At 47.4% G+C, this 23,718-nt stretch overlaps 1 protein-coding gene across 11 annotated transcripts in view; it reads right to left on the minus strand.

The window, feature by feature from the left end:
- The window catches only part of Snx29 (sorting nexin 29), a 413,834-nt gene that overhangs the window by 369,591 nt on the left and 20,525 nt on the right, over positions 1-23,718 (minus strand). For 10 of the 11 annotated variants that reach the window (XM_087574449.1, XM_087574446.1, NM_001109526.2 and 7 more), the window contains one exon: positions 8,028-8,152. The exons of the other annotated variant lie outside the window; for it this stretch is intronic. In XM_087574449.1, coding sequence (XP_087430575.1) covers positions 8,028-8,106 — 79 coding nt within the window. In that variant the 5' untranslated portion in view covers positions 8,107-8,152. The remainder of the gene's footprint in view (positions 1-8,027; positions 8,153-23,718) is intronic. 11 annotated transcript variants of the gene reach the window in all.

Raw genomic sequence — 23,718 nt, forward strand, 5'->3', positions numbered from 1 at the left:
CCTAGGTTCAAATGCCAGCACACACAAACCAAACCAAAACAATGAAAAAATGGAGGATCCGACCACTTTTATTGTAGGCCGTCAAAACCTTGTGTGTGGTAGCAAACACCCAATCTTCACAGTGCCCGCCCGGCACTCACTTCCACTGCTGAACCATGGGAAAGTCTCAGCCCACCCAAAGCAGGAGCAGCAGCAGGAGGGGAGTTTGCCTGGATCCAGCCGGTTCCTTACAGAGTGCTAGTTATGCAGCGCTCTCCCTGTCAGCTACAGAGCAGCCTGGGCGCAGGTGCGGAGGGAAGAGAGACAGGCAAAGCTGGTGGTGTTAGCTACGTGGGTTAGGTACGGCTCCAAGGGTGTGACCGTGGGACACCGACCCTGTCACACGCCCATAGGTGATGCCCCACCCCTCAACATCTAGCAGTCCAGAAAACTGCCCACAGGGTCATGAGCGCAGGAAAACTAGCCCTGCCTCTCACTGGATGCAGCACTCAGGAGAATGGGCCCTGCACCTCACGAGGACAGCACAGCAGAGCTGACTCTGGTGGCAGAGGTGCAAATCAGCCTGCCTGGAGCCGGTGAGAGCACCAGAGAGCTGGCCATGAGGTGTGGCATGGATGTGGGGGTGATGCCCTTCCCCATCTCCCACACCTTGTCCCTCACCACCTGCAGGAGTCAGGAGAGCTGGCCCTGCCCCTCACTGACTAAAGCACTCAGGAAAGTAAACCTAGTACCTCATCTAGGCAGTGCAGTAGAGCTGGCCCTGGTTGAGGAGACATGGGTGAGGCAGCCCCAAGGGTAAGAGCATGGGAGAGTTGGCCCCACTACACATCTTCTGTGAAGTGACGGGGATGTGGGGGTAAATCCCTCCTCTTTCTTTACTCCTCACCACCTCCAATAGTTGCAAAAGCTGCCTACAGAGTCATGAACACAAGAGAGCTGGCTCTGCTCCTTACCAGCTACAGCACTCAGGAAAGCAGACCCTGCATCTCACCTGGACAACACAGTGAGGCTGGCCCAGATGGTGAAGGCACAAGTGAGCCAGCCCCGAGGGTGTGAGAGCTGGGAGCTGGCCTAGCTAGCCCCTTGCAGGCTGTAGCATTTGGGAGAGTGGCTCCAAGCCTTGACTGGACAGAACAGAGGAGCTGGCTCTGGAGAAGTGGGTGTGGATGAGCCAGCCCTGAGGCCATGAGAGCTGACCCTGCCTCCTGCTGATGGTAACACTGAGTGGCCTATCTGGAGCAGTGCTAGAGAGCTCGCCCTGGTGGTGTGGATAAGGGAGAGCCATACTGACCAGCTTAACCAACCAGATCTAGGCCCAGATCCAAGGCTCTGAATTGGCCCACCCCAAATCTGTATCATCTTTGAACCACTGGGATGCTTGAATTTAGATGCTTAAAAGGGCCAGTCCTGCTGATCCAAAGCTGCAGGATCTCCATGACACAGGGCAACAACATGCTAACCAGGAGAAGTCCCCATGAAGATCCAATATTGATGGTGTCACTGAAGCCAGAGACCTGGAGCCAGACTAATGAATGACTCATCGCAATAAACATTTTCAAGTAGAGATGTGTGGACAAAAGGGCGTATGAAGAGATGGTGTGTGTGTGTGTGTGTGTGTGTGTGTGTGTGTGTGTGTGTGTGTGTGATGCGTAAGGAGGAAGCTGTAAGAACAGGCTCTTCTGCTGCACAGAGCTTGTTTGCTATGTACCCTCTAGTAGAGAAACAACCGTGCTTTAAACAATCTTTACATATTTACTTGGGAAGGGTGGTTGGCGTGTGTGCCACTGTTCATGTGTGAAGGTTAGAAGGCAACTTGTGGGAATCAGGTCTTCTCTTTCCACTGTTGTTGGTCCCTGGGAATCAAACTCAGGTTGTCTGGCTTGCTGGCAAGCATCTTTATTACCAACCTATCTTGCCAGCCTAACAGCACATGTTGCTAAGAGAGACGTGATTATAAGCAGCAGCCGTGTTTTGGCTATGGTCTGAGGGTGTTTCCAAAGGCTCGTGTGTGCTGGGAGGTGAGGTGGCTCGTGTATGCTGGGAGGTGGCGTTGTGTTTGGAAAGCACTGAGTTGTTCTCTTGGGACACCCAAGTAAATTCTCTGGAGAGAGTGGTTATGAAAAGCAAACCTGGCTGTACCCAGGGTCATGGGTCCTTACTTGAAATATGATCACTTTTTCATATGAAATATGATCACCTGACCTCAGATTTTCTGCCCCAGAATTGCGGGCAGTACGCTTTTTCCATTTGAAATAAACAAGCTGCCAATTTTTAATAAAAATGCACCCCCCTCAAAACTTTCATTAACAATTACAAGCTAATAGATCTGAAGCTCTAAGAGCAGAGGGCATCCCTTACAGAACTCACCAACCTCCTGAGCCATACAACAGGAAAGCTGAACCACTCTCTACCTAGGAAAGAGACCCTTTACACAGAAACTGCAGGCCCAGTGACACTGCACTCAGATCTGAAGCCATCTACGGGCCTTTCCACAGCTGATAATGAAAGTCACTAAGCCAGCCCTGCCATCTTATCTGCCTAAAGGCAGTCATGTGACTGGAATAATAAATCATAACCATGGGGGAGGGGCACAGCTCTTCATAAGTTAATTATTATACTTGAGGAAGAAAATTGCCCACTGTGTAAAAACTTAACTAAACATAGGAAAAATAAACAAACGAGAATTTTGCACCCTGTTTTATGAAGCCAGACAAACCACTGTTCCAAGTGATGAGATTTTAAGAAAATCACGAAACACCTACTGTTATCTTCAGGGCTTTGTCGTTTCCTGATGAGTAATAAATACTGTCATGGGCCTGTCTGCCACCCAGAGAACCTCTTTTATAAAGTTCTTTAAAACTCTGGCCCATTTCTGCCTTGGGTTGCCATTCTTATAATTTACAGGAGTTCTGTATACACTACAGATACAACCCTCCCTTCCTGGGACACAGGCTCTGCAAACTTCCTTCCTTGCAGTTTACCTCCCATCGTCTAAAGACAACTTTTGGTGAATGGAGTTGTCCATGGTCACAGCCTAGTTTATCTTTCATCTTATCAACTGGCTTTTTCTGAATCTGCTTAAGAAATCCTTGCTTATTCTAAAGCCATAAGGACTATTAGACTTGGTTGAATATCTCCCATTACAGATGTCTGTCTTACTGATGAAGAGCTATTTATTGACTATTCTTCAACTGCCCTGAAAAATCCCTTTGGTCATAAATCAAATGTCCGGGCATCTTTTCTTCCAGACATCACATCTTGGCAGTCTTTCAACCCTTGTGCCATCCTCCTAGCCCACCGCCCCTGTGGGGAGTTGACTGTTACATCCCTTCAGAGGGCTGGGGAGGGTCAGCGGCCTCTCACCTGAGTCTTCAGCCTCTCCCTAATTGTCCTTTACTATTTTGCCTTAATTACATGTAGAGGGGCTACAGTATATTGGGGAAGAAAACTAGAGAAGAGGGCTCAATGGGGAACCCCTCATCCCTCTGGATAAAGGCTTTCCGGAGGTGGCCTATTGGGGGTGAGGAGAGAAGGACCCACATCCCTGTAAGCAATCCGTCCCCTGTGCTCTATAAGGAGGCCCAAATGAACTCTGGCAGAATCATGCCCTGGTTTTGTCACTGGCACCTCAGGAGTAGAGATACACCATACACTCTAGTCAGGGTTTCTTTTCTTTTCAAGATTTATTTGTTATATATGAATGAGTACACTGTAGCTGTCTTCGGAAGAGGGCATCAGATCTCATTGCAGATGGTTGGGAGTGATGACGTGGTTGCTGGGATTTGAATTCAGGACCTCTGCAAGACCAGTCATAACTCATAATTTTACCTCCAAACACACAAAACAGTTCCAGGAGTATTGCCTGTAACTGCTCCAAAGTGAAAATGGCCCCGGTGCAACCATTAGTAAATCAGATTAAAGACTATAAATAAACACTGACCATCAGTGGAGGTGGATCAGCTCCCCAAAAGCTCTTGGTACCCAAAGCCCAGCAGAGCCTCACAAAGCAGTGCTGAAAACCCACACAAACAAGGCCATGTTGCTTCTTCAAAATGAGGAAAAACAAAGGCCTGTGAGGGAAAGCAGGGGTGCTCTTGGCGAGGCCGGGGGGACCCAGCGGTCGGAACACAGTGACATGCAACACTTTATGCGTTTGGGTATTACCTCATACCCAACGCTCCACCTAAGCTGGGGCGATAAACATACATGTGGGTGGGAAAGTGGCTCAGTAAGAAAAGGGCTTGCTGTGCAAGCATGCGGACCTGGGTTCAAATCCCAAACACACTAGAAAACGTCATCTGTGGGCTGAAACACCGATTTCAACATGAAAAGATGGATCAGTCTATAAAGGTACCTGCTACCAAGTCCCTGAGCCTACGTAGAAGAAAAGAACCGACTGCCACAACTGTCTTCTGACCTGTATATTCAAGCCATGGCATGCATTCACACACACACACACACACACACACACACACGAAAGCAAAGCAGCTAGCCAGGTGTTGCAATCCCAGAACTAGTAGGCAGACAGAGGCAGGAGTATCTTGAGGATCACTACCAGCCAGTTAGTCAACTGGTGAGCACCAGATGTAATGAGACCCTATCTCAAAAATAGGGAAACTAATAATATATAAGAAACATCTGACATTATCCTCCTCTGTCCTCCTCACATACATGAGCAGGAACACACACTCAACCCTCAGGACAGGTCACAATGGGACTCTGGAAGGTGTGTCCTTAGAAACTTCAAGTGCTCAAATTTACCTCCTTTATTCTGGACCATGATCTGAAAAGAACAGCAGTAAAATACTAGCCCATGGGATTCGTAGCACCCACCTCCTGATCCTGACACTGAGACAGCAGACAACAAGGCCGGCTTCAGGGGCAGCAGGGAAGGTGGACCATGACTGGAATGAGGGAAACACCTTTAACCAACTGCAGAAACCAGTGTGCTCAGCTCCAACCAGTCACGAAGCAAGGACAGGCCCAGGAAGTGGGCTGAGATTTAAAGTAGAAACCCCTATTTCAACATGAAATGGTTTTAGAAACTTAAAAATAAGCCAGGAGTGGTGGTGTACAACTTTACTCCCAACACTCGGAAGGCAGAGGCAGGAGGATCTCTGTGAGTTCGAGGCCAGCCTGATCTACAGCCTGAGTCCAGGACAGCCAGGGCTACACAAAGAAACCCTGTCTTGAAAAACAAACAAACAATAAATTTGATAACTACATACATACATACATACATACATACATACATACATACATACATACATACATGAGTTAGGAAGCTCAGCCATCCATGTACCCAACCCCAGAGGACCAAACGCAAGCCACATCCTTGGCAGGCACGCCACATTCTCTACCAATGAAATCGTTATTTTCAGTCATTGTTCTGAGGTGGAGCTTCTCTCTCATCAGAGGGAAATCAATGTATTTTGTTTATGGTACTGGGGATTGAACATATTAGCCCACACATGTTGGGCAAGCACCCTACCACTGAGCTAGTACCCAGCTGGGGAAGACCATGCTTCTCATTTGTAAAAAAAAAAAAAAAAAAAAATCTAATACAGCAGCCTCGTGGGCTGACTTAAGCCTGTGCCATTATTCATAACACAAGAACAGTATAAATACTCAGCAGACAATTGAAATGCAGGATGCCTGAACCGGGGCCTGGATTTTTTTCCACAAGCCTGACCACCCCTCTGTAAGGCAGAGCCTGCAACTGCCTCTTCTTACAATGAGAAAACAAAGGGTCAGGGAGGAGATGTCCCCACTGGTGCCCATCTGACAAGTCACTGAGAAACTTAATCCACAAGTTACAACCCCTATGTTACATCCTGAGGGGCAGAATAAAGGGGCGCTCCACAAAAAGCCACAGACCTGATCTCAGCTGATAACCCACCAGCCCTCCTCCCTCGGGAAGCTGTTAATCACTCTCTGCAAGGAAAGAGGTCTTAATCAGCCAAGGACGGTCCAGAGCCAGTGGTCCAGAGCCAGTGAACGGTTAATTAAAGAAGTCAACAGAGATAACAATGAAGCCTTGGCAGCCACCCCAAGGCTGCCAGGCTGCTCTGTCCCTGGCTTCTAGTTGGCACAGTTGTGCATCCAAATCAGCACAAAACAACAGAGCCTGTGCCCCCACCTTCCAAGGTGCAGAAGGAAAACTCACGCTAGGCCAAGGCGGGTGGGGGAGTTCAGGACGCTACAAAGGCGATGGGGCTTTCCTGGTTATCAGAGACAAGGAACAAAGGGGGGAAAAAAATCTAGTGTGTGAGGGCCAGGAAGAGCTATCTCTCTGTGTGGCTAAGAGGCCAGAACTTGAAGAGGTGAGGGAAACTGTGAAAGCTCAGGGCTTGGGGAGGAAGGGTCACTCATCCCAGCAATGCGAGTTGGCATTGCCACAGAGCCCGTCAGCAGTCCTGCCAGCATCCTCAGAGGCCAGGCTTTCCCTGTGTGCTGCACTAAGGCTGGGAGATCACAAGGTCAGAATGGCCCCAGACCCTGCTTGCCTCTGGGCCAGCAGCTGACCTCACCACTGGCAGCCCCACATACTAAGGTAACTATCCAACAAGTTAAGATGGAAATGGAGAAAAGGAAGGCTCAGCAAACACAGGGGACTCTGGGAAATCCTACCAAGCAACCCGAACACTGGCTCCCCTGTAGGAAGGAAAGCGTAGAATGCACCCAGAGAAAGCTACAGACCGCACTAGAAATTACCAACACCAGCAGCCAAGGTGGGCAGGGCAGCTGGCAGAAGTTAACTGACAGACACTGAGGCCTTTGCGCGAGATTAGCCTCCTCCTTACCTGTCTTCTCCTGATCTGGTTTGGTTTTTGAGACAGGGTCTAACGAAGCCTAAGTTGGCCTCAAATTCTTTTCCTTATGCCTCCAACTCCCTTGTGCTGGGATTACAGGCATATACCACCACCATGTCTGGTTTCTTTGCTGGCTTTTAAATGAAACCTGGGAGCACTAAGGGAAATTCAGTGTGAAATTCAGCACTGAAAGGAATTCCCTAAACCCAGTCTCTTGATCCACAGAACATTCATTTCTGAAAATGAGCTGCTTGTTAGATAAACAGGAATGAAAGGTTTGCTGAAGAGCTGAAAGGAAGGAAGGAAGGCCTGGAACTATGTATGGTGGCACACATCTGTCACCAACACAGTTGAGGCTGGGCAAGAGGATTGCAAGCTCAAGGCCAAAGGATGAAAGTCCAGCAGGCAGTCCCACTGGCCTCTAGTGAGGATATATGTCATGAAGGCATCTGACAAGAATGTGTGTTCAAGGTATACAGGAGACCCCTGTCTCAAAGAAGAGAGGATTCCCACAGACACCCCCACCACATACACCTGCTCTGCCTTTCTGGTTAAAGAGGGCTAATGGGAAAAGGACATGTTTCCTCAGCACCATGTGTGCACCAGCATGGGGGCCAGGAAGAGTCAGGAACTGGAGACGGCATCTACCCAACTCTGTGTAACACAACTCATTCCCAGGTTCATGGCCAGAACAGCACCCTCGCCTGCAGGCTTCCTCACCAACACAGTGGACACAGTGAAGACGTGTGCTACTTCTGGGGACTGGCAATAGTTAGCTTACATCTAAGACCATCCAAGGGCTAGGGTCCCAGTAAGCACCAAGTGTTCCCTATCTTCGGGGCCGTGTTTCACAACACTGAAATGGGTAACAGCAGAACTCTGAGCTTTGAGACTTGCAGGATTTCTGGTGCTGCTGAAGACATTTGATTATGCAATGCCATACTATCCCCATGCATCAAACTAAGACAGATTATTAATCTCCCAATAACTGCTACCCCACACTGGTAGTATAAGCACCATGGCTGTAGGCCACCAAAACCAGAGGAGCTGGTGACACATGGCTCTGAGAATACATGCACAGAATGACTTTATTTAAGTCATTTATTTAAGGAGCAGACAGCGGTTTTGCGTCTATGTTTCACTCCATGGATTTCTGGGCACAGCACTACTATGGAGAGACTAAACTAGCAGGAAGTCAGAAGTGGTATCGGGTACCTGTCTCGGTTTTGCTGGTGAAGCCTGCGGCCTGCTTGATGGCTGCAGCTGTGAGTGCTAATCCTCGGCTCCTCTTCATGCCATGCTGAAGGACGGCTTCAAACTGGGCACACAGACAGGTCACCCTGCAGGAGAAGCAGGGACTCATCAATCCACCTGAGAAGGGAGCAGCAGCACAGCAGGCTCCAGAGCTGCAGGTGACCTGCCAGGTATGACTCAGGCGACACCTGTATGTGCAGACCTAGGAAGCTCTGAAAGCCCACCCCCATTTACTACGAACCACATAAGTCAGGGATACCCTCAGGACCAGTGCCGGAGGAACCACAGAAAGGGTGACAAACAGCAGGTGATGCAAAGCCAGTTTAAAGTCAAATCAGTCCTGCGGGGAAGGGCTGGTGTTAACTACATCCGACCCACAGTCTCAACTCTCAACCCCAGCCCATAGTTTACAAGGCACAAAGCAAGATGACACTCTCAGAGGCTGACTACCAGCATGCCCAACTGAAAACTGTAATCTCATGGCCTATCACTGCCATGTGAATTCTTACTTGTGTTCCTTACTGTATTATAGGAGATTATATTGTGAGTGCCTATCTAAAGTTGACAAAATTTTCAATTAAATTATAATTGCTGTGCATTTAATTGAGTTTCTCAATAAGCAAAGAAATGGGAGGTTCAGAACATGCCCATGCACAGATGAGGTCAGAGCAACCACACTGGGTTCTCAGGTCTTCCCCAAGCTCTTGGGCCTTTGCCCAAGCCTTCTGAGCCATTCCACTCTGAGCAGTCACTGTATAGCTCCTAGGTGCCAGGCCTGGTCCTGAGCTCTGGTAATACAAAGGTGGGAGAGAAGGTGGGACACTGTGGTGCACACCTTTAATCCCAGCACTGAGGAGGCAGAGGCAGGTGGATGGCTGTGAGTTCACCGATTATCCCCAAACCTAACTCCTGGCCTCCTAGCTTGTCTTTCCTGGACCATCTGTAGACAGCAGGGTCTGGTACCCACTAGTGCTCCCCACCCCCTTCTCCTCTCCCCTGTCCCCTTGTACTTCTCCATGATTACAAAGCACGGGTTTGAGGATCCACCCACAATGAGACACCCCTCTGTGTGGGGCAGAAGTCCTAAGTATTAGCCATGGAGCTCCCGCTCCTCTACATACTCCAGCAGGCTTTGAAGGCTTCCTGAAAGCTGGGGCAGACACACAATTACCTGAAATCCACAAAAACCAAATTGGAACCTGACCAGGGCCCAATCTTAGGAAAAACAACGCTAGAGTGTGTTATTAACCAAAGCCTCCAGCGTCAGATGAATCTCTGGAAACTCAGCCATCCGTTTAACAATCCCTGGCAGGCTGCTTGCCTCCAAAGCACAGGTCAGTAACTGCCTGGCCAGCTCTAGATAAAACCAGGCCCCTGAGGGGAATGGAATGCAGACAAGCAGCAATCCTAGATTTGTAGTGTTCAGTGGCACCAGAGGCCCTGCCTCCCCAACTCACAGAGCACAACTAAGCTAACACAGCAAAAAAACCCAGGTGAATGCTACTCTGCAATTACTTATGACACCAAGTCAGAGGCCATTCCATGTCAACAGGCCCTGTGGGCCTCTCCCTTTGACCTAGCACTTCATGTGGGCACACACTTCCCTGTATGACCACATCGGGGAAGGTTTTGATTATTCCCCTGCTTGTAAGGTGCTAATTCATACCAGAGCAAATAAGCACCTGCTTTCCTTCATGCTACACTTTCTTGGCTGAGTCTGTATTTCCCAGAATCCTCTCTGCTGGAAGGCTGACTGCCTCGATGCACTATCACACCCAATTTACATTCAAGTCAATGAGTTTGGACATGTTCTTAATGAGTGAGGTTCTTAATAACAGTAGATGTTTTCGTTTTTTAAAATATTCATCCAATAACACCACCAGGCTTTTGTGCTTACAGCCAGCTGTTCGTGGGATAAATAGATAAAATGTGATGTATCTTTGCAAAGGAGTACTACTTACCATGAACAAAGCTGAATTCAATCTACCACATAAAACCAGGCATGGTGAACCATGGTGCACACCCAGGTAGAGGTGGTACTAGTAATCAAGCTTAGGGCCTCAAGCATACTAGGTGGGAACACTAACCCACATCCCAGACCCACACTGGGACCTTTTTGAGAAAACTAAATGCAACCTCAAAATTGAACAAGATTATCCCCATTTTTAGCCCCAGTGTAATGTGTTGGATGGGACATTAACATTGAGTCAATAGGACCTATAAAATCACCCAATCAACAGCACTAGCACAGTGGCAAGATGGCATCAATCAAACACCCTTGTTCAACCCAGGTCTCAAAACATGATGACCATTTGAAATGGGCCACACCCTACATGTGTGAATTACATGAAGTTTTTTTTTTTCTTTTTTTCGGAGCTGGGGACCGAACCCAGGGCCTTGCACTTGCTTACATGAAGTTTTAGAAAGCAGATATACAAATAACATACATGTTTCAGATCAGCAAGATGGCTCAGTGGGAAAGGCACCTGCATCCAAGCCTGAAGTCTTGAGTTCAATTCCCAGGGTTCAAATGAGAAGAAAACAGACTCCCCAAAGTTGTCTGCTCATCTCCACGCATGTGCTATGGTATGCTCGTGCCACACACAAAATAAATATGCAATAAGATGCTTAGAATACACAAGTAAAAACATTTTATTTATTTTAGTGTGCATGCACAATGCCATAGCACACATGTGGAGGTCAGAGACAATTTGTGGGATTTGGTTCTCTCCTTCCACGATAAGGGACCCTAGGATCAAACTCAGGTTGTGAGGTATGGCAGCAAGTGCCTTTACCTGCTGAGCCAGCTCAGCGGTCTGAGAGTAGCTGTTTTAAGTACGGAAAAAGGGCTATGTTAGCTAGTTGTATGTTAACTCGACACAAGTTAGTCACTTGGGAGAGAGACTCTCAATTGAGAAAATATACCGGGGTTGGGGATTTAGCTCAGTGGTAGAGCACTTGCCTAGCAAGCTCAAGGCCCTGGGTTTGGTCCCCAGCTCCAAAAAAAAAAAAAAAAAGAAAAGAAAAAAGAAAGAGAAAATATACCTGTGTTCCAGGAAGCAGAAAAAAAACAGCAAATGCATGTATGTGTTCATGTATGTGTGTGTGTGCAAGTGTGTGCTTGTGTATATGGGTCTATGTGTATATGTGTACATGTTTATGTATATGTTTATATGCATATGTGTATATAGGTTTGTTTATGTACACACATGTGTGTGCACATGTGTGTTTTCTCTGTGTGTGTGCATGACCAAGTGTGCACAGGTTTATGTGCATATAGATGCCAGAGGTCAACCTGAGTTGTCCCTCTTTGGGGACTGTCTACCTTACATATGAGACAGGGTTTCTCATGGAACCTGGCGCTCAGTGACTCTGCTTCTGCTAGGCTAGCTGGCCAGCAAACTCCAGGGATCCTCCAGTCTGTCTTCTGAAGTGCTGGGGTCACAGGCATGTAATACTATTCCCACCTTTGTACATAAGTGCTAAAGATCAGAACTCAGGTCCTCATGTTTGTGCAGCAAGCACTTTACAGAATGAGCTGATCCCCAGACTCACCATGGTAGCCATCTTACTACTGACCCAAGAGAAACAAAGAATCAGACTGTTACGCCATGAGTCTGTGCTTTTTCTCTCCAACATCCTTACAGCATGACCAGAATAAACAGTGCCTTTTGGAATTCTACCTCCTCTGGTTCAGAGCAGTGCATACAAATGACATCACAGTAAAATCAGTACATAGTTGACAGAGGAAGAAAACGGGGATATGGCTCAGTTGCAGATGCCTAGCATGCATGAAGCCCATTTTCAGCACCATATAAACTGTGCATGTTGGTGCATGCCTCTAATCACAGCACGCAGGAGGTAAAGGCAGGAGGATAACAAGCTTAAGGTCATCCTTGGCCACATAAGGAGTTCAAGGTGAGTCCAGACTGTAAAATGTAATGCTCTATTGCAACAACAGTATTACTATTACTATTAATACCCTTACCACAGGGCTTGAGTAGTTCCTGTCTTAGTGTATGTATATCCTGCTGCTGTGATAAAATGCCCTGATGAAAACAACTTAGGGCAGAAAGAGCTTATTAGATGCACAGTTCAGCAGTGTAGCGCATGATGATGGGGAAGACACTATAATAGGTTTAAGGCAGCAAATCACAGTGCATCCAGAGTAGGAGGCAGAAAACAACAGGAAATGCTCACTTTTCTATTCGTACAGTTCAGGACCTCAGCCAAAGGAATGGTGCCACCCACAATTGGTGGGTCTTCCCACCTCAATTAGCCTAGTCAAGATTAACCCAATTGGCCCACAGGTTCATGTCCTAGGTGATCCTGGATCCTGTCGACTGGATGACTACGATTAACCACCACACCTCCTGCCCTAGTTTGTGTCCTATTGCTAGGGAGGCTGTGACTGAAAGCAACCCCAGGAGGAAAAGGTTTATTTCAGCTTAAATCTCATAGAGTGTCATAAAGGGAAGTCAGGGCAAGAACTTAAAAGGCAGGAGCCAGAGAGGTGCTGTGGGGATCTTGGAGAGCGGTGTTTACTTGTTTGTGCCCCATGGCTTGCTCAGCTCGCTTTTTTATGTAACCTGGGACCACCTGCCCACAGGGGATGGCCTTCCTACCTCAGTCATTAATTAAGAAAATGCCCCACAGATTTGCCTCTGATGGAGGCATTTTCTCAATCAAGGCTCCCTCTTCCCAGATAACCCTATCTTATTCATGTCAAACTGACAGAAAGCCAAATACTGCAGCTCACTTACCCTGGGTTGCAGAGTCACACAGACAACACGTACGTCTGTATGTCCGTCTACAGTCCCCTTTCCTTACACCTTCATATCGTGTGTTACCTTGTCCAAACATAACCCAGAATCCCTCCTCCTACCCATCTGCTCACTGATACTACAGTCAACTCTACACCTTCTAATTATTATTCTAGGTCACTGTGACTGTTACCACCATTTATATGAGCGAACTCAGTGTCCTGAGGACAACTGCCCTGCCATGCAGTGTGTCCCTAGTGTAGTACAATGCCCTCCAACAGAGCCCTCAACAGGGTGATGAGCAGTCTTCTGGCCTTCCACTGGCACTTGGCACATCCTTGGTGTAACATAAAAATGCAGGCTGGGCATAGCGGCACACCTTTAATCCCAGCACTCAGGAGGTAGAGAGAGGTGGATCTTTGTGAGTTAAAGGCCAGCCTGGTCTACACAGCAAAAGTGTCAAACTCACTAAGTTCTTACTAGGTCTGAGCAGCAAATGTCACTATAACCAAGTATCACCTAGTCCTCGGGAATGAGAGAATCGTTATCCGCCCACTTACGTATTATAGCAGGGACTGACACAGTCCATACTACACGGCCAGTTGTCAGTGACTTGTGCCATGGTGGTCCTGAAAGTATGTGGACACTGGAGCCCATGCTGCATGCTGGCTGCCTCTCACCTCCAGCAGCAGAACAGTGAGGTGAGAGGGGAAGGAGGCTTACACACTGCTCACTGTGCTTCTCAGCAACCATCCCTTACCCCCTAGATAAATGTTTATTTAAATTTAGATATGAAAATCTGCTCAGATTTTTTAAACATCCAAGAGCTCTACATCTGCTAAAATAATCTTTTTCTAGGAAGGAACTGCCTCAGCCAAGCTGATACACAGTTGTATTGCTAGCAGAGGAGCAGCTACGAGGTCTCCTGTTCAGCACTAGCCTGGGTGGGCGTAACTCAGACACCTGCATAACAGGGGTGAGGTGGATTACCACCCCAGGATCAGATGTACAAAATAACGTTTTCTAATTTTGTTAATAAAACAAAACCGTGTGGGCCTGTCAGCTCACCACTGTGGTACAATGCCTGCATAGCAAGCATGGCACACTTGGTTCCATCATCAATATAAAGTAAAAACAAAAATAAAAAGCCTATGTGGGGGAGATCAACTCACCAAGGAGCTGTGTGCAAGCTAATAAGAATATGGCATCCAATTAACATCTTCAACTAAAGGAGGCTGGTGGGCCACAGATTGCACATTAAAGAGTCACATGGGGTTGGGGATTTAGCTCAGTGGTAGAGCACTTGCCTAGCAAGCGCAAGGCCCTGGGTTTGGTCCCCAGCTCCGGGGAAAAAAAAGAAAGAAAAAAAAAAAGAGTCACATGATGAACAGACATATAAAATGGGGGAATGCTTCTAAAAGCCCTCTGAGGGCTAGGACGTGGCTTGCCCAATTCGCACGTAAGCCTCAGGTTCAACGTCCAGGACTATGTAAGCCACACCTGTGATCCCAGCACTCAACTGGTTGGAGGCTGGAGGTTCAAGGTCACCCTCATCTACATAGATCTCAAAGCCAGCCTGCACTACCTGAGACTTTATCTGAGAGAAAGAGAAAGAGAAAGAGAGAGAGAGAGAGAGAGAGAGAGAGAGAGAGAGAGAGAGAAGAAGAAGGAGGAGGAGGAGGAGGAGGAGGAGGAGGAGGAGGAGGAGGAGGAGGAGGAGGAAGAGGAGGAGGAGGAGGAGGAGGAGGAGGAAGAGGAAGAGGAAGAGGAGGAAGAAGAGGAGGAGGAAGAGGAAGAGGAGGAAGAGGAAGAGGAGGAGGAAGAGGAGGGAGGAGGAGAGAGAGAGAGACTGATTTAAGTCATCTGTCCCTAAGTGTCCAGGGAATGTGTGTGATTTTTTTCACACAGGTTAAGAACATCACAAAGGGGCTTGAGAAAAGATGGCTCAGCAGTTAAAAGGATTTGTTTTGGCAAAGGACCCTGGTTGATTCCCAAACACCCATAAGGCAGCTCACAACTGCCCATAATGCCAGTTTCAGGGGAGCTAACTCTCTCTCATGACCTCCTTGTGCAACACACACACACACACACACACACACACACACACACACACAAACACACACACACACTGCATAGACATGCATGGAAGCAAAATAAATAAATAAAATATCATACACATAAAGTAAATCTTTAAAAAAAAAAAAACCACAGAGAAGAACAAGCATCTGCTTTGTTTTTCTGCCTCTTGCAAGGTGTTTTTGTTTCAGCTATTTTTAATTCCTCAACAGGGAAAGAGAAAATCACACATACACAGCAGTCCTCCTTTCCCTGGAACAGGAGAGGACTCCTCGCCTAACCTCCAACCTCAACACATCCTACACTCACCACCTGAGCCAGCTCACTGCCCGTCAAGTGCAGAGGGCCCACCAAGTGTGTGGACACCTCGTGTGTAATTAGAACAGCAAATGCACTTGCTGAAGAACAAGGCTGCTGCTCTGCAGACCCGTGCTAAGGCTACACTACGCGTGGCCGATTCACAACCCAGCATGACTACTGTATTATCCCCACTTTACACACAAGGAAACAGGCAAGTCAGGAACAGCCCAAACTCAGAGCGTGGTGTGGACTGGCAGTGCTGGGGTCAAGCTCCACAGTCCAAACCCTGTGCTGTTTACTGCCCTGCACTCCTCATTCCTCTCACTGAAAAGAAGCTTCCCAGTTGTGTTCTGCTGTCCACAGAGGACAGCCATGCATCCAGCCTCTGAGCTCCCAGCCAGCAGCTCCAGAAGGCAAACAAGGCAGAGCTAGTCAAGCCTCGAACCACCAGTGTGACTGGCAGACTGGACACACACGTTTTAAAGCCGCAGAACCAATCTGTCCTTAGGGGAACAAAGATGAACAAACAGCAATGACAGACAGACAGGGTTGAGAATGGCTGCCGCTCCCTTCTAGGACAGGACCTGTCTGAAGAGAAAGGCAAGCCTTAGCTACACTTCTGAATGCTGTTCCATCCTGCACAGGAGGTCCTCTGGATCTTGCTGTGGCAACCTCACAAGACCAAAACCCTCCAATAGCACCACTACTCCCCTGCCTCGGTCTGTCCCCACCGCACACGCAGGTCCATTGTTGAACACTGTGCACCAAGTCAACTCCCAAACTCATAGCAGCTCCAGTGCCAAAGGAATTCCCTCTTAGCATCTTAGCAACTTCTGTCACGCCTGAGGACTCACTGGCATTTCTCTCTCGTCTTCAGTTTGACTTACTGCTGCTGTGACTAGCACCATGTGACAAACTACAGACTACTCCTAAATGTACACTTGACTCAAGGATTGCGCTCTGACTCTGCCCGGCCAGACAACCGCAGCCGGCACTATTTAAACACAGAGCTGTAAGAAACATCTCACTCTGAGACCTTCTGAACAAGCTACCATTCTGTAGGTCAGAAATGATCAAATATTTGCCATTTCAATTAGTTCCACTTCATACCAAGCCAAGTCTTTCCCCCAATATCACTGAGCCTGGGAAGGACCTGAAAAGAATTTAATATCATGACATTTAGCATCTAAAATGGCATTGAACACCTGCAGTAACACAAACCTCTCACTCAGGGAGCACAGACAAGGAAGAAAGGGCAGCTGTGCAGTTACAGCAGAGAACCACACCGGGAACCAGGCTGGGCTCCATTTTCCATTCCGCTACCCAAACCTCCTTCCTGCTACAGCCTACGGCAGTGCTTCTCAGCCTTAACGCTGTGAGCCTCCAATACAGTTCCTCCTGTGGTGGTGACCCCTACCTTTATAGTTACTTTTTAATTTATATTTTATGGGATATTTTTATTTACATTTCAAATGTTTGTTATTCCCTCTCCTGGTTTCCAGTCCATGAGCCCCCTAGCCCATCCCCCTCCCCCTTGTTATTTTCATTGTTACTTCACAACTGTAAATTTGCTACTACTATGAATTGTAATGTAAATATCTGCTTTCCACTGGTCTTAGATGACCCCTAAGAAGGGGTCATTGGACCCCACCCCCACCCCCACCCTTACCTCCACCCCACAGGCCAGACCCTCCTGCCAGCACCCAGCAGGAGCAGAGATCCCCGAGTAGCTGGTGTCTACTCTGACACCCAAGCCATCCCTACCTGGGAGCCATTCCTGGAGTGCCAGCCTGGCTTGGAGAATTGCCTGCCTCCTTTCAGTCCTGGCCTCAAATCCTCATTAGTCAAGGTGTCCCTAGCTGGGATAGTCTGCTGCTCACTCCGGAAGATCTCTGACAGACATCTCTATACCATTGTCTGTTCATCTTCTGTTGCTATAGCAGAATACTTGAGACTGGGTGGTATATAGAGGAAAAGAAGGTTTTGCCTCATGGTGAAAAGTCTGAGAACAAGGTAAGGCCCTCTGCTACTTCAACTCAAGGAGGAGAGCAAAGAAAGGCAGGGAGGTATATGCAACTGAGAAAGGACTGAGACCCACAGCAAACTCATTCCTCAGCGGAGGTTGGGAGCTCCACCCGCACAGCCTGACCACCTTCCCACATGCTCCCACTGGGGAAATAGGGTCCCAACAAATGAACTCTGGGGAACAAACTCACACCATAGCAGCTGTCTTGACAAAGATTCCAAATGACGCCACCCAACCCAGCCAGACTCAGGCTGTGGGCAAAGCTGAACTCCTCAGTCTTGCCTAAAAGTTTATTATGTTTATTACATTTATTTTTTTGAAAAAAGTATTTATTTACATTTATTGTGTGTGCATGCATACGCATGCGTAGAAGTCAGAGAACAACTTATGGGAGCTGATTCTCTACTGTGGGGGTCCTGGGGTTTTAACTCTGACCACGAGGTGTAGCTGCTTATATTCTCATGCTAATTAGGTTCCCCCAAAGCTTGTTTGCAGTGTTCCACCCCCGGTTGATTCTGATTGGTAAACACTGATGCCGACAGCCAATGGCTGGGCAGGGAGACAGAGGTGGGACTTTAGGATTCCCAGGCAAGTGACTGAGGAAGGAATGCTGCCATGCCTGGGAAGGAAGAAAGATGCTGCAGTGAGAAGACACTGGGCAGGGAGCATAGCCACCATGTAGGGGGTAGGGGGAGCAGCCGCACGAGGGCCCCCCAACTGGGTCTAAGGCAGCAGAGATGGAATATTAGTAAGTAATAACTTGGGGATATCAGAGGGTAGATATGGAGGTTAGGAAATGGCACAACAATTGAGCTATTTACGGTATATAAAGGCTGTGGGGGGGGGTTGGGGATTTAGCTCAGCAGTAGAGTGCTTGCCTAGCAAGCTCAAGGCCCTGGGTTCGATCCCCAGCTCCGAAAAAAAGAAAAAAAAAAAAAATAAGCTTCACACTTTTAAGAGACTTGTTAAGCCAGGTGCAGTGGGGCACCTTTAATTCCAGCTCTCCTGTGAGAAAGTTAGATGGATCTCTGTGAGTTCAAGGACGGCCTAGTCTAGAGATTGAATTCCAGGCCAGCCAAAACTTGACCTTGTCTTGAAACAAAACAAACAAAAAACAGAAAGAAGTGGGGAGATAGGAAGAACAAGGGTGGGTAAGAAGGTCAAAGTCAAGGACAGAGGGAAGAAAGAAGGGAGATAAGAAATCCACTTCATACTTCTATGAAATTGTCAAAGAATAAATTAAAAAATTAAAATTCCAAGTCCCTTCTAATCCTCTACTGTCCCCCTAGAAGATTCTGGCTCTAAAAGACCTAGATAAGACTAATGTGAGAAGAGACCTACTCAAGAAGCTGTATTAGGGCTGGGAATGACTTGGAGTTAGAGCCCACTTGCTGGAATGTGTGGGGCCCCAAAGTTCTTTGCCCAGCACTAGAGAAAGAAGCAGCAGTGATCACTTGTTTTTCCATTAAAACACACACAGACACACACAGACAGACAGACAGACAGACAGACACACACACACACACACACACACACACACACACACACAAATACGAAATGCCTGGAGTCACATGGAAAGTTTTCCAACATCCATCATTCCTGAGAGCCAAAGCAAACATCTTCAAAGTTTATAATCCATTTCTGTTCTGTCTTCTTGCAGTCCACTTCCTACATCACTGTGTGATGGACAGCTGTCATAAGCTGAATGGCAGGTGGGCAAGCACTGCCTGTATTCCCAAAGGGTAAGGGTTCCTCAGATGTGACATGAAATGAACATCCCCCCATTGGACACTCCTCACAATCAACAAGGCCCATGAATTGCTCAAGCTGGGTAAGCCAGGTAAGAGCCTGGGGTCACAGAGAAGGGCATGGTTCCTAACTGGACCTTGAGTGTCAACAACCAGTCAAGGGAATTAAGAGCTTACTGCAATCCAGCTACACCACCCCTGGTTATAACTAATCCTCACTGTCAACGTGACTAGATTTAGAGCCAGTATGGAAACGCACCTCTCGGTGTACCTGTGAAGGTGTTTCCGAGTAAAGTAATTTAGGAGGGAATGTCCAACCTGAGGTGCACAATCTCATAAGCTGGAGTCCCAGACAGAGTTCAGCAACAGCACTGACCTCATTGAGTTCCCTGACTGGGGTGTGTGACAGGGCATAGCAGACAGGTGGCAGAGAACCCACATCTGGGCAGTTCTGTCACACGTGGAAAGGTAACTCATCACCTGTTTAGAACTGCCCTGCTGTTTTGACGCCTCAGATGACTTTATTAGCTGTAGATGTTGGCAGATGCCAGGAGGAAGGTGATGAAGACCGAGAGAAGGAAGTCGAGCCTTCTGAGTTGAGGTCTAATAAAGCTAGCATGTTTGGTGCTGGGGAATGTTAGGGAGGAGCTCCAGAGAAAGACAGAGAATGTTCTGTGTCAGGCAAGCATACTGAGGATATGGCTACAAAGGTAGAAAAGGGAAAGATATGTTTGTGAATTAAAGTTCAAAAGAGAAACCAGCAGTGGAGACCTGGAAGCAGCTGCGAGACTGCTGTCTCACCATGACAGCCAGCATTCCCTCTGGAGGTGAAGCACATCACAAGAACAGACCGTGAAGGTGGCTACCTGCAACCATGCATCTTGTAAATGACGCCAGAACTTAGAAATGAGGAGGATACCCTATGGGAGAAGGTAAGGCTTTTAAAACCCCAGCTTCAAAATCAACCTGATCACTAAGTGGGCACTACAGAGAGACAATGCTACATTATCACCCCTCAGTATTTGTGACGGGCCATTCCCAGGATCCTGTGGTTGTAGAAATACATGACACTCTAGGCCCTCATATAGGCTGGTGTAGTGACTGTGTGTTACCTTTGCACAGCTTCCCGTGAACTTCAAATCTTCTCTGAATTGTTTATAATACCCACTAAATGTAAATGCTGGACAAACAGTTGTTACTGAGCATGCCTATGTTCAGTACAGATGCTTTGCTGGGAATAGAACTCAAGACCTTGCACAAATAAGCACACACTCTACCACTGAGCTGTATTCCCTGCCTTTCTAATATTTTTGTCTGCAGTTGAAGTCACAGATGTAGAGCCGGGTGATACAGAAGAGCTCAAGATGCTGGGCCCAACTCTAATCCTAACATATCCACAATGTCTAAGTGTCATGTTTAGACATGATCCCCAAGGCGCAGATGCCCTAGGACTTCTGGGAATTGAATGGATCAAATAGGCTGTGACCTTGTCAAAGCACTGATCACTAATGGTAGCACTATTGGGAGATCACAGAAACCTTAGGCAGCAGGGCCTAGTTGGAGAATGGAGATCACTGGGGCAGCCTTTGAAGCATGCACCAAGCCCCTTGTCCCTTCTCAGGGACCTTTCTGCTTCCCAGCTCAGGTGTGAGCAGCTTGTACCCCATGCCCCAGATACAGCCACTGGAAACTGTTATCTCTGAAGCCACCAGCCAAAGTGTCCTCTTTTAGAGTCCTTCTCCTGGAAGGCCTGTCACAGGAGCTGTGACACTGACAAAACACTGCCTGGCACACTGTTATCTCCCCTCTCTGGGAACACAGCAGCCAAGCAGCAGCCAGTGAAGGCCAGTACTCTCCGTGCCTCATCACAGCTGGGATGGAGGGAGTCAGACTTTTCAGAACGTGTGTGTGTGTACCTGGTACCTAACAGAGGAGAGGATACCAGATCCCCTAGTACTGAAGTTATAGGCATATATATGAGTCACCTGACCTAGGTGCTGGGAATCAAACTTGGGTCCTCTGAAAAAGCACTAAGTGCTTTAAACTGCTGAGCCATCTCTCCAGCCCAGGAATTAACTTTTTTAATTCTACTAACCAACAATATCTTTGAAAAGAATGTACTCTGTGTGTGTGTGTGTGTGTGTGTGTGTGTGTGTGTGTGTGTGTGTGTGTAGGTAGGTAGGTAGGCAGGCAGGCAGGCAGGCACACACTTGCCATGGCAAGCATGTGGAGATAGAAGGACAATTTTGAGAATTTGTTCTCTCTTTTTTAGCATTTGGATTCCTGGGGTCAAATTCAGGTCATCAGGGGTCACAAGCCAGAGTCCTGAGCCTTCTCGACAGCAAAAAATTAAGTTAAGATTTCACATAAGAGGGCTGGAGAGATGGCTCAGTGGTTAAGAGCACTGACTGCTCTTCTAGAGGTCCTGAGTTCAATTCCCAGCAACCACATGGTGGCTCACAACCATCTGTAATGGGATCTGATGCCCTCTTCTTGTGTGTCTGAAGACAGCTACAGTGCACTTACATATAATAAATAAATAAATCTTTTAAAAAAAGAAAGATTTCACATAAGAAAAGGTGCAGCTGGGCTGAAGAGATGGCTCAGCAGTTAAGAGCACTAACTATTCTTCCAGAGGTCCTGAGTTCAAATCCCAGTATCTCACAACCATCTCTAATGGGATCCGGTGCCCTCTGGTGTGTCTGAAGACAGCTACAGTGTACTCATATACAATAAATAAATAAATAAATAAATAAATAAATAAATAAATAAATCTTTAGAAAGGAAGGAAGGAAGAAAAGAAAAGAAAAGAAAAGAAAAGAGTGCAGCTGTTACATAGGAACATATTCATCTGATGTGTTCAGATGCCCCTCAGGAAATGTACTCTATCAACTCCTACAAATGGTGTTGTACTCAAAGATGAAGAAAAGTAAATACACATGCATGTGCACACACATTACACAGACAGGACACCCTGGTCAGGATGGGATAAGCACTTGTTAATTAACTCTGCACACCAGGCCATGACTCAGAACAAGTACTAGACAGAAGCTTCGAGTTCACAAGACTCACCAGTTTGTAACTGCTTCCTGTAGTCTATTTGTTTTTTGAGACATGGCTTCACATAGCCCAAACTGGTTTTGAACTTGCAATCTAGCCAAAATAACTTAAACTAAAAATCCTCCTGCCTCCACCTCCCACAGGCTGGGATCGCCACGCCCAGCTCTCCTGTTATTCTTTTAAAGTAATGTTTACTGAAAACACAACTTCTGTGATCACGCCTGTGATTCCCTGCACTAGGGTAATAGGACAAGAGGAGACAGAGTTCTGGCCAAGCAAGTGCTCTCCAAGCAAATGCTCTGCTCACATCTGTAGACCTAGGTTGGAATCTGAAATTACCATCATGAATTTACAATCCTTCAGGCCCTTCTGATGCAGGTAGACCTTAAGTTCCAGAATGAGGACCCCTGTTCTGACGAAGGGTAGATCCTTTATCAGACCTTGAGGGAAAACATCAGTTAACACTATGTAAGTACAATGTCAAAACACAACCCACACTCTAAAGTCTGGCAGGCTCAACAGGCCTGGGCAACACGGCGAAGGTACAAGTTCAAGGCCACACTGAGCTATATAGCAAGACCTTATCATAAAAGGAACACGAGGAGTAGCAGGGACCTAGGGCGATGGCTCAGCAGTTAAGAGCACTTGTTTTTCTTACAGAGGACCAGGATTCAGTTCCCAGCACCAACATGCGGCTCATAATCATTCTTAACTCTAGTTCGGTCAACTCTCTTCTGACCTCTGAAAACAACAGGCACACACACATGATACACATGTATACATGAAGGTAAAACATTCATATAGAGTAAATAAATCTAAATAAATTAATTTTCAAAGATTTAAAATAAATAAATAAAACAAGGGCTGAAAGATGGCTTAGCTAGTAAAGGTGCTCGCCACCAAGTCTGACAACACAAGTTCAATACCCAGAACCCACTGTGGAAGGAAAGGACTGACTCCTACAAATGGTCTTCAGTGCACACATACTACATACACTAAATAAATAAGTAAAAAGAAACAACCCTTCACCCTCAAAGCTCACAGGCATGGAGATGTTGTGGACACTGAACACCTACTACAGGGCAATGGGGCACACATTCCTTGGGATACAGGATCTTTCCAGAACACCGTTTAGGTGCTATGGCTGTGCATGAAGAAATCTGCTAAGCTCAGCTGTGGGGATGGGCTACTCAAGCATTTCCAGACAGCTCCCTGGGTGTGTGGGGAGCACAAGGCATTCCTGGGCCCAGGAGGCCAGCATTAGAGATAAGGAGGGACAAGCCGTCAGCTGTGCAGATGCACCAACAATCAATACAGCCAAATACACATGTGGGCTCCGAGCTGGCAGTAGGAGGGCGGAAGACAGAGGAGAGATGCAGCAAAACACGAAGGTGCACAGCCTGTTGGATGTTCAGTGGAGCAAAGGGAAACTGAGGAAGGGAGAGAGGAAGGCAGCACTGATTGTGCACTGGCCTCTGTGCATGGCTTGTGCTGGTAAGGTTTCACAGAGAAAGGAGGAGACAACAATGGGAAAGGGGAAGCCAGGCTCACAGGATGGGAGCTAAGGAAGAATGTCCTCTGGCCTGTTCCTGGGCCACAGGGCATGTGACATCACAGCGCAATTCCAGGAAGACTGGACACCTGTGACCTCAGCTGGGCCACGTGCACTTAACCAGCCA

This window comes from Rattus norvegicus, chromosome 10 (assembly GCF_021556685.1).
Source record: "Rattus norvegicus strain SHRSP/BbbUtx chromosome 10, alternate assembly SHRSP_T2T, whole genome shotgun sequence".
In the NCBI taxonomy this organism is placed as follows: Eukaryota; Metazoa; Chordata; class Mammalia; order Rodentia; family Muridae; genus Rattus; species Rattus norvegicus.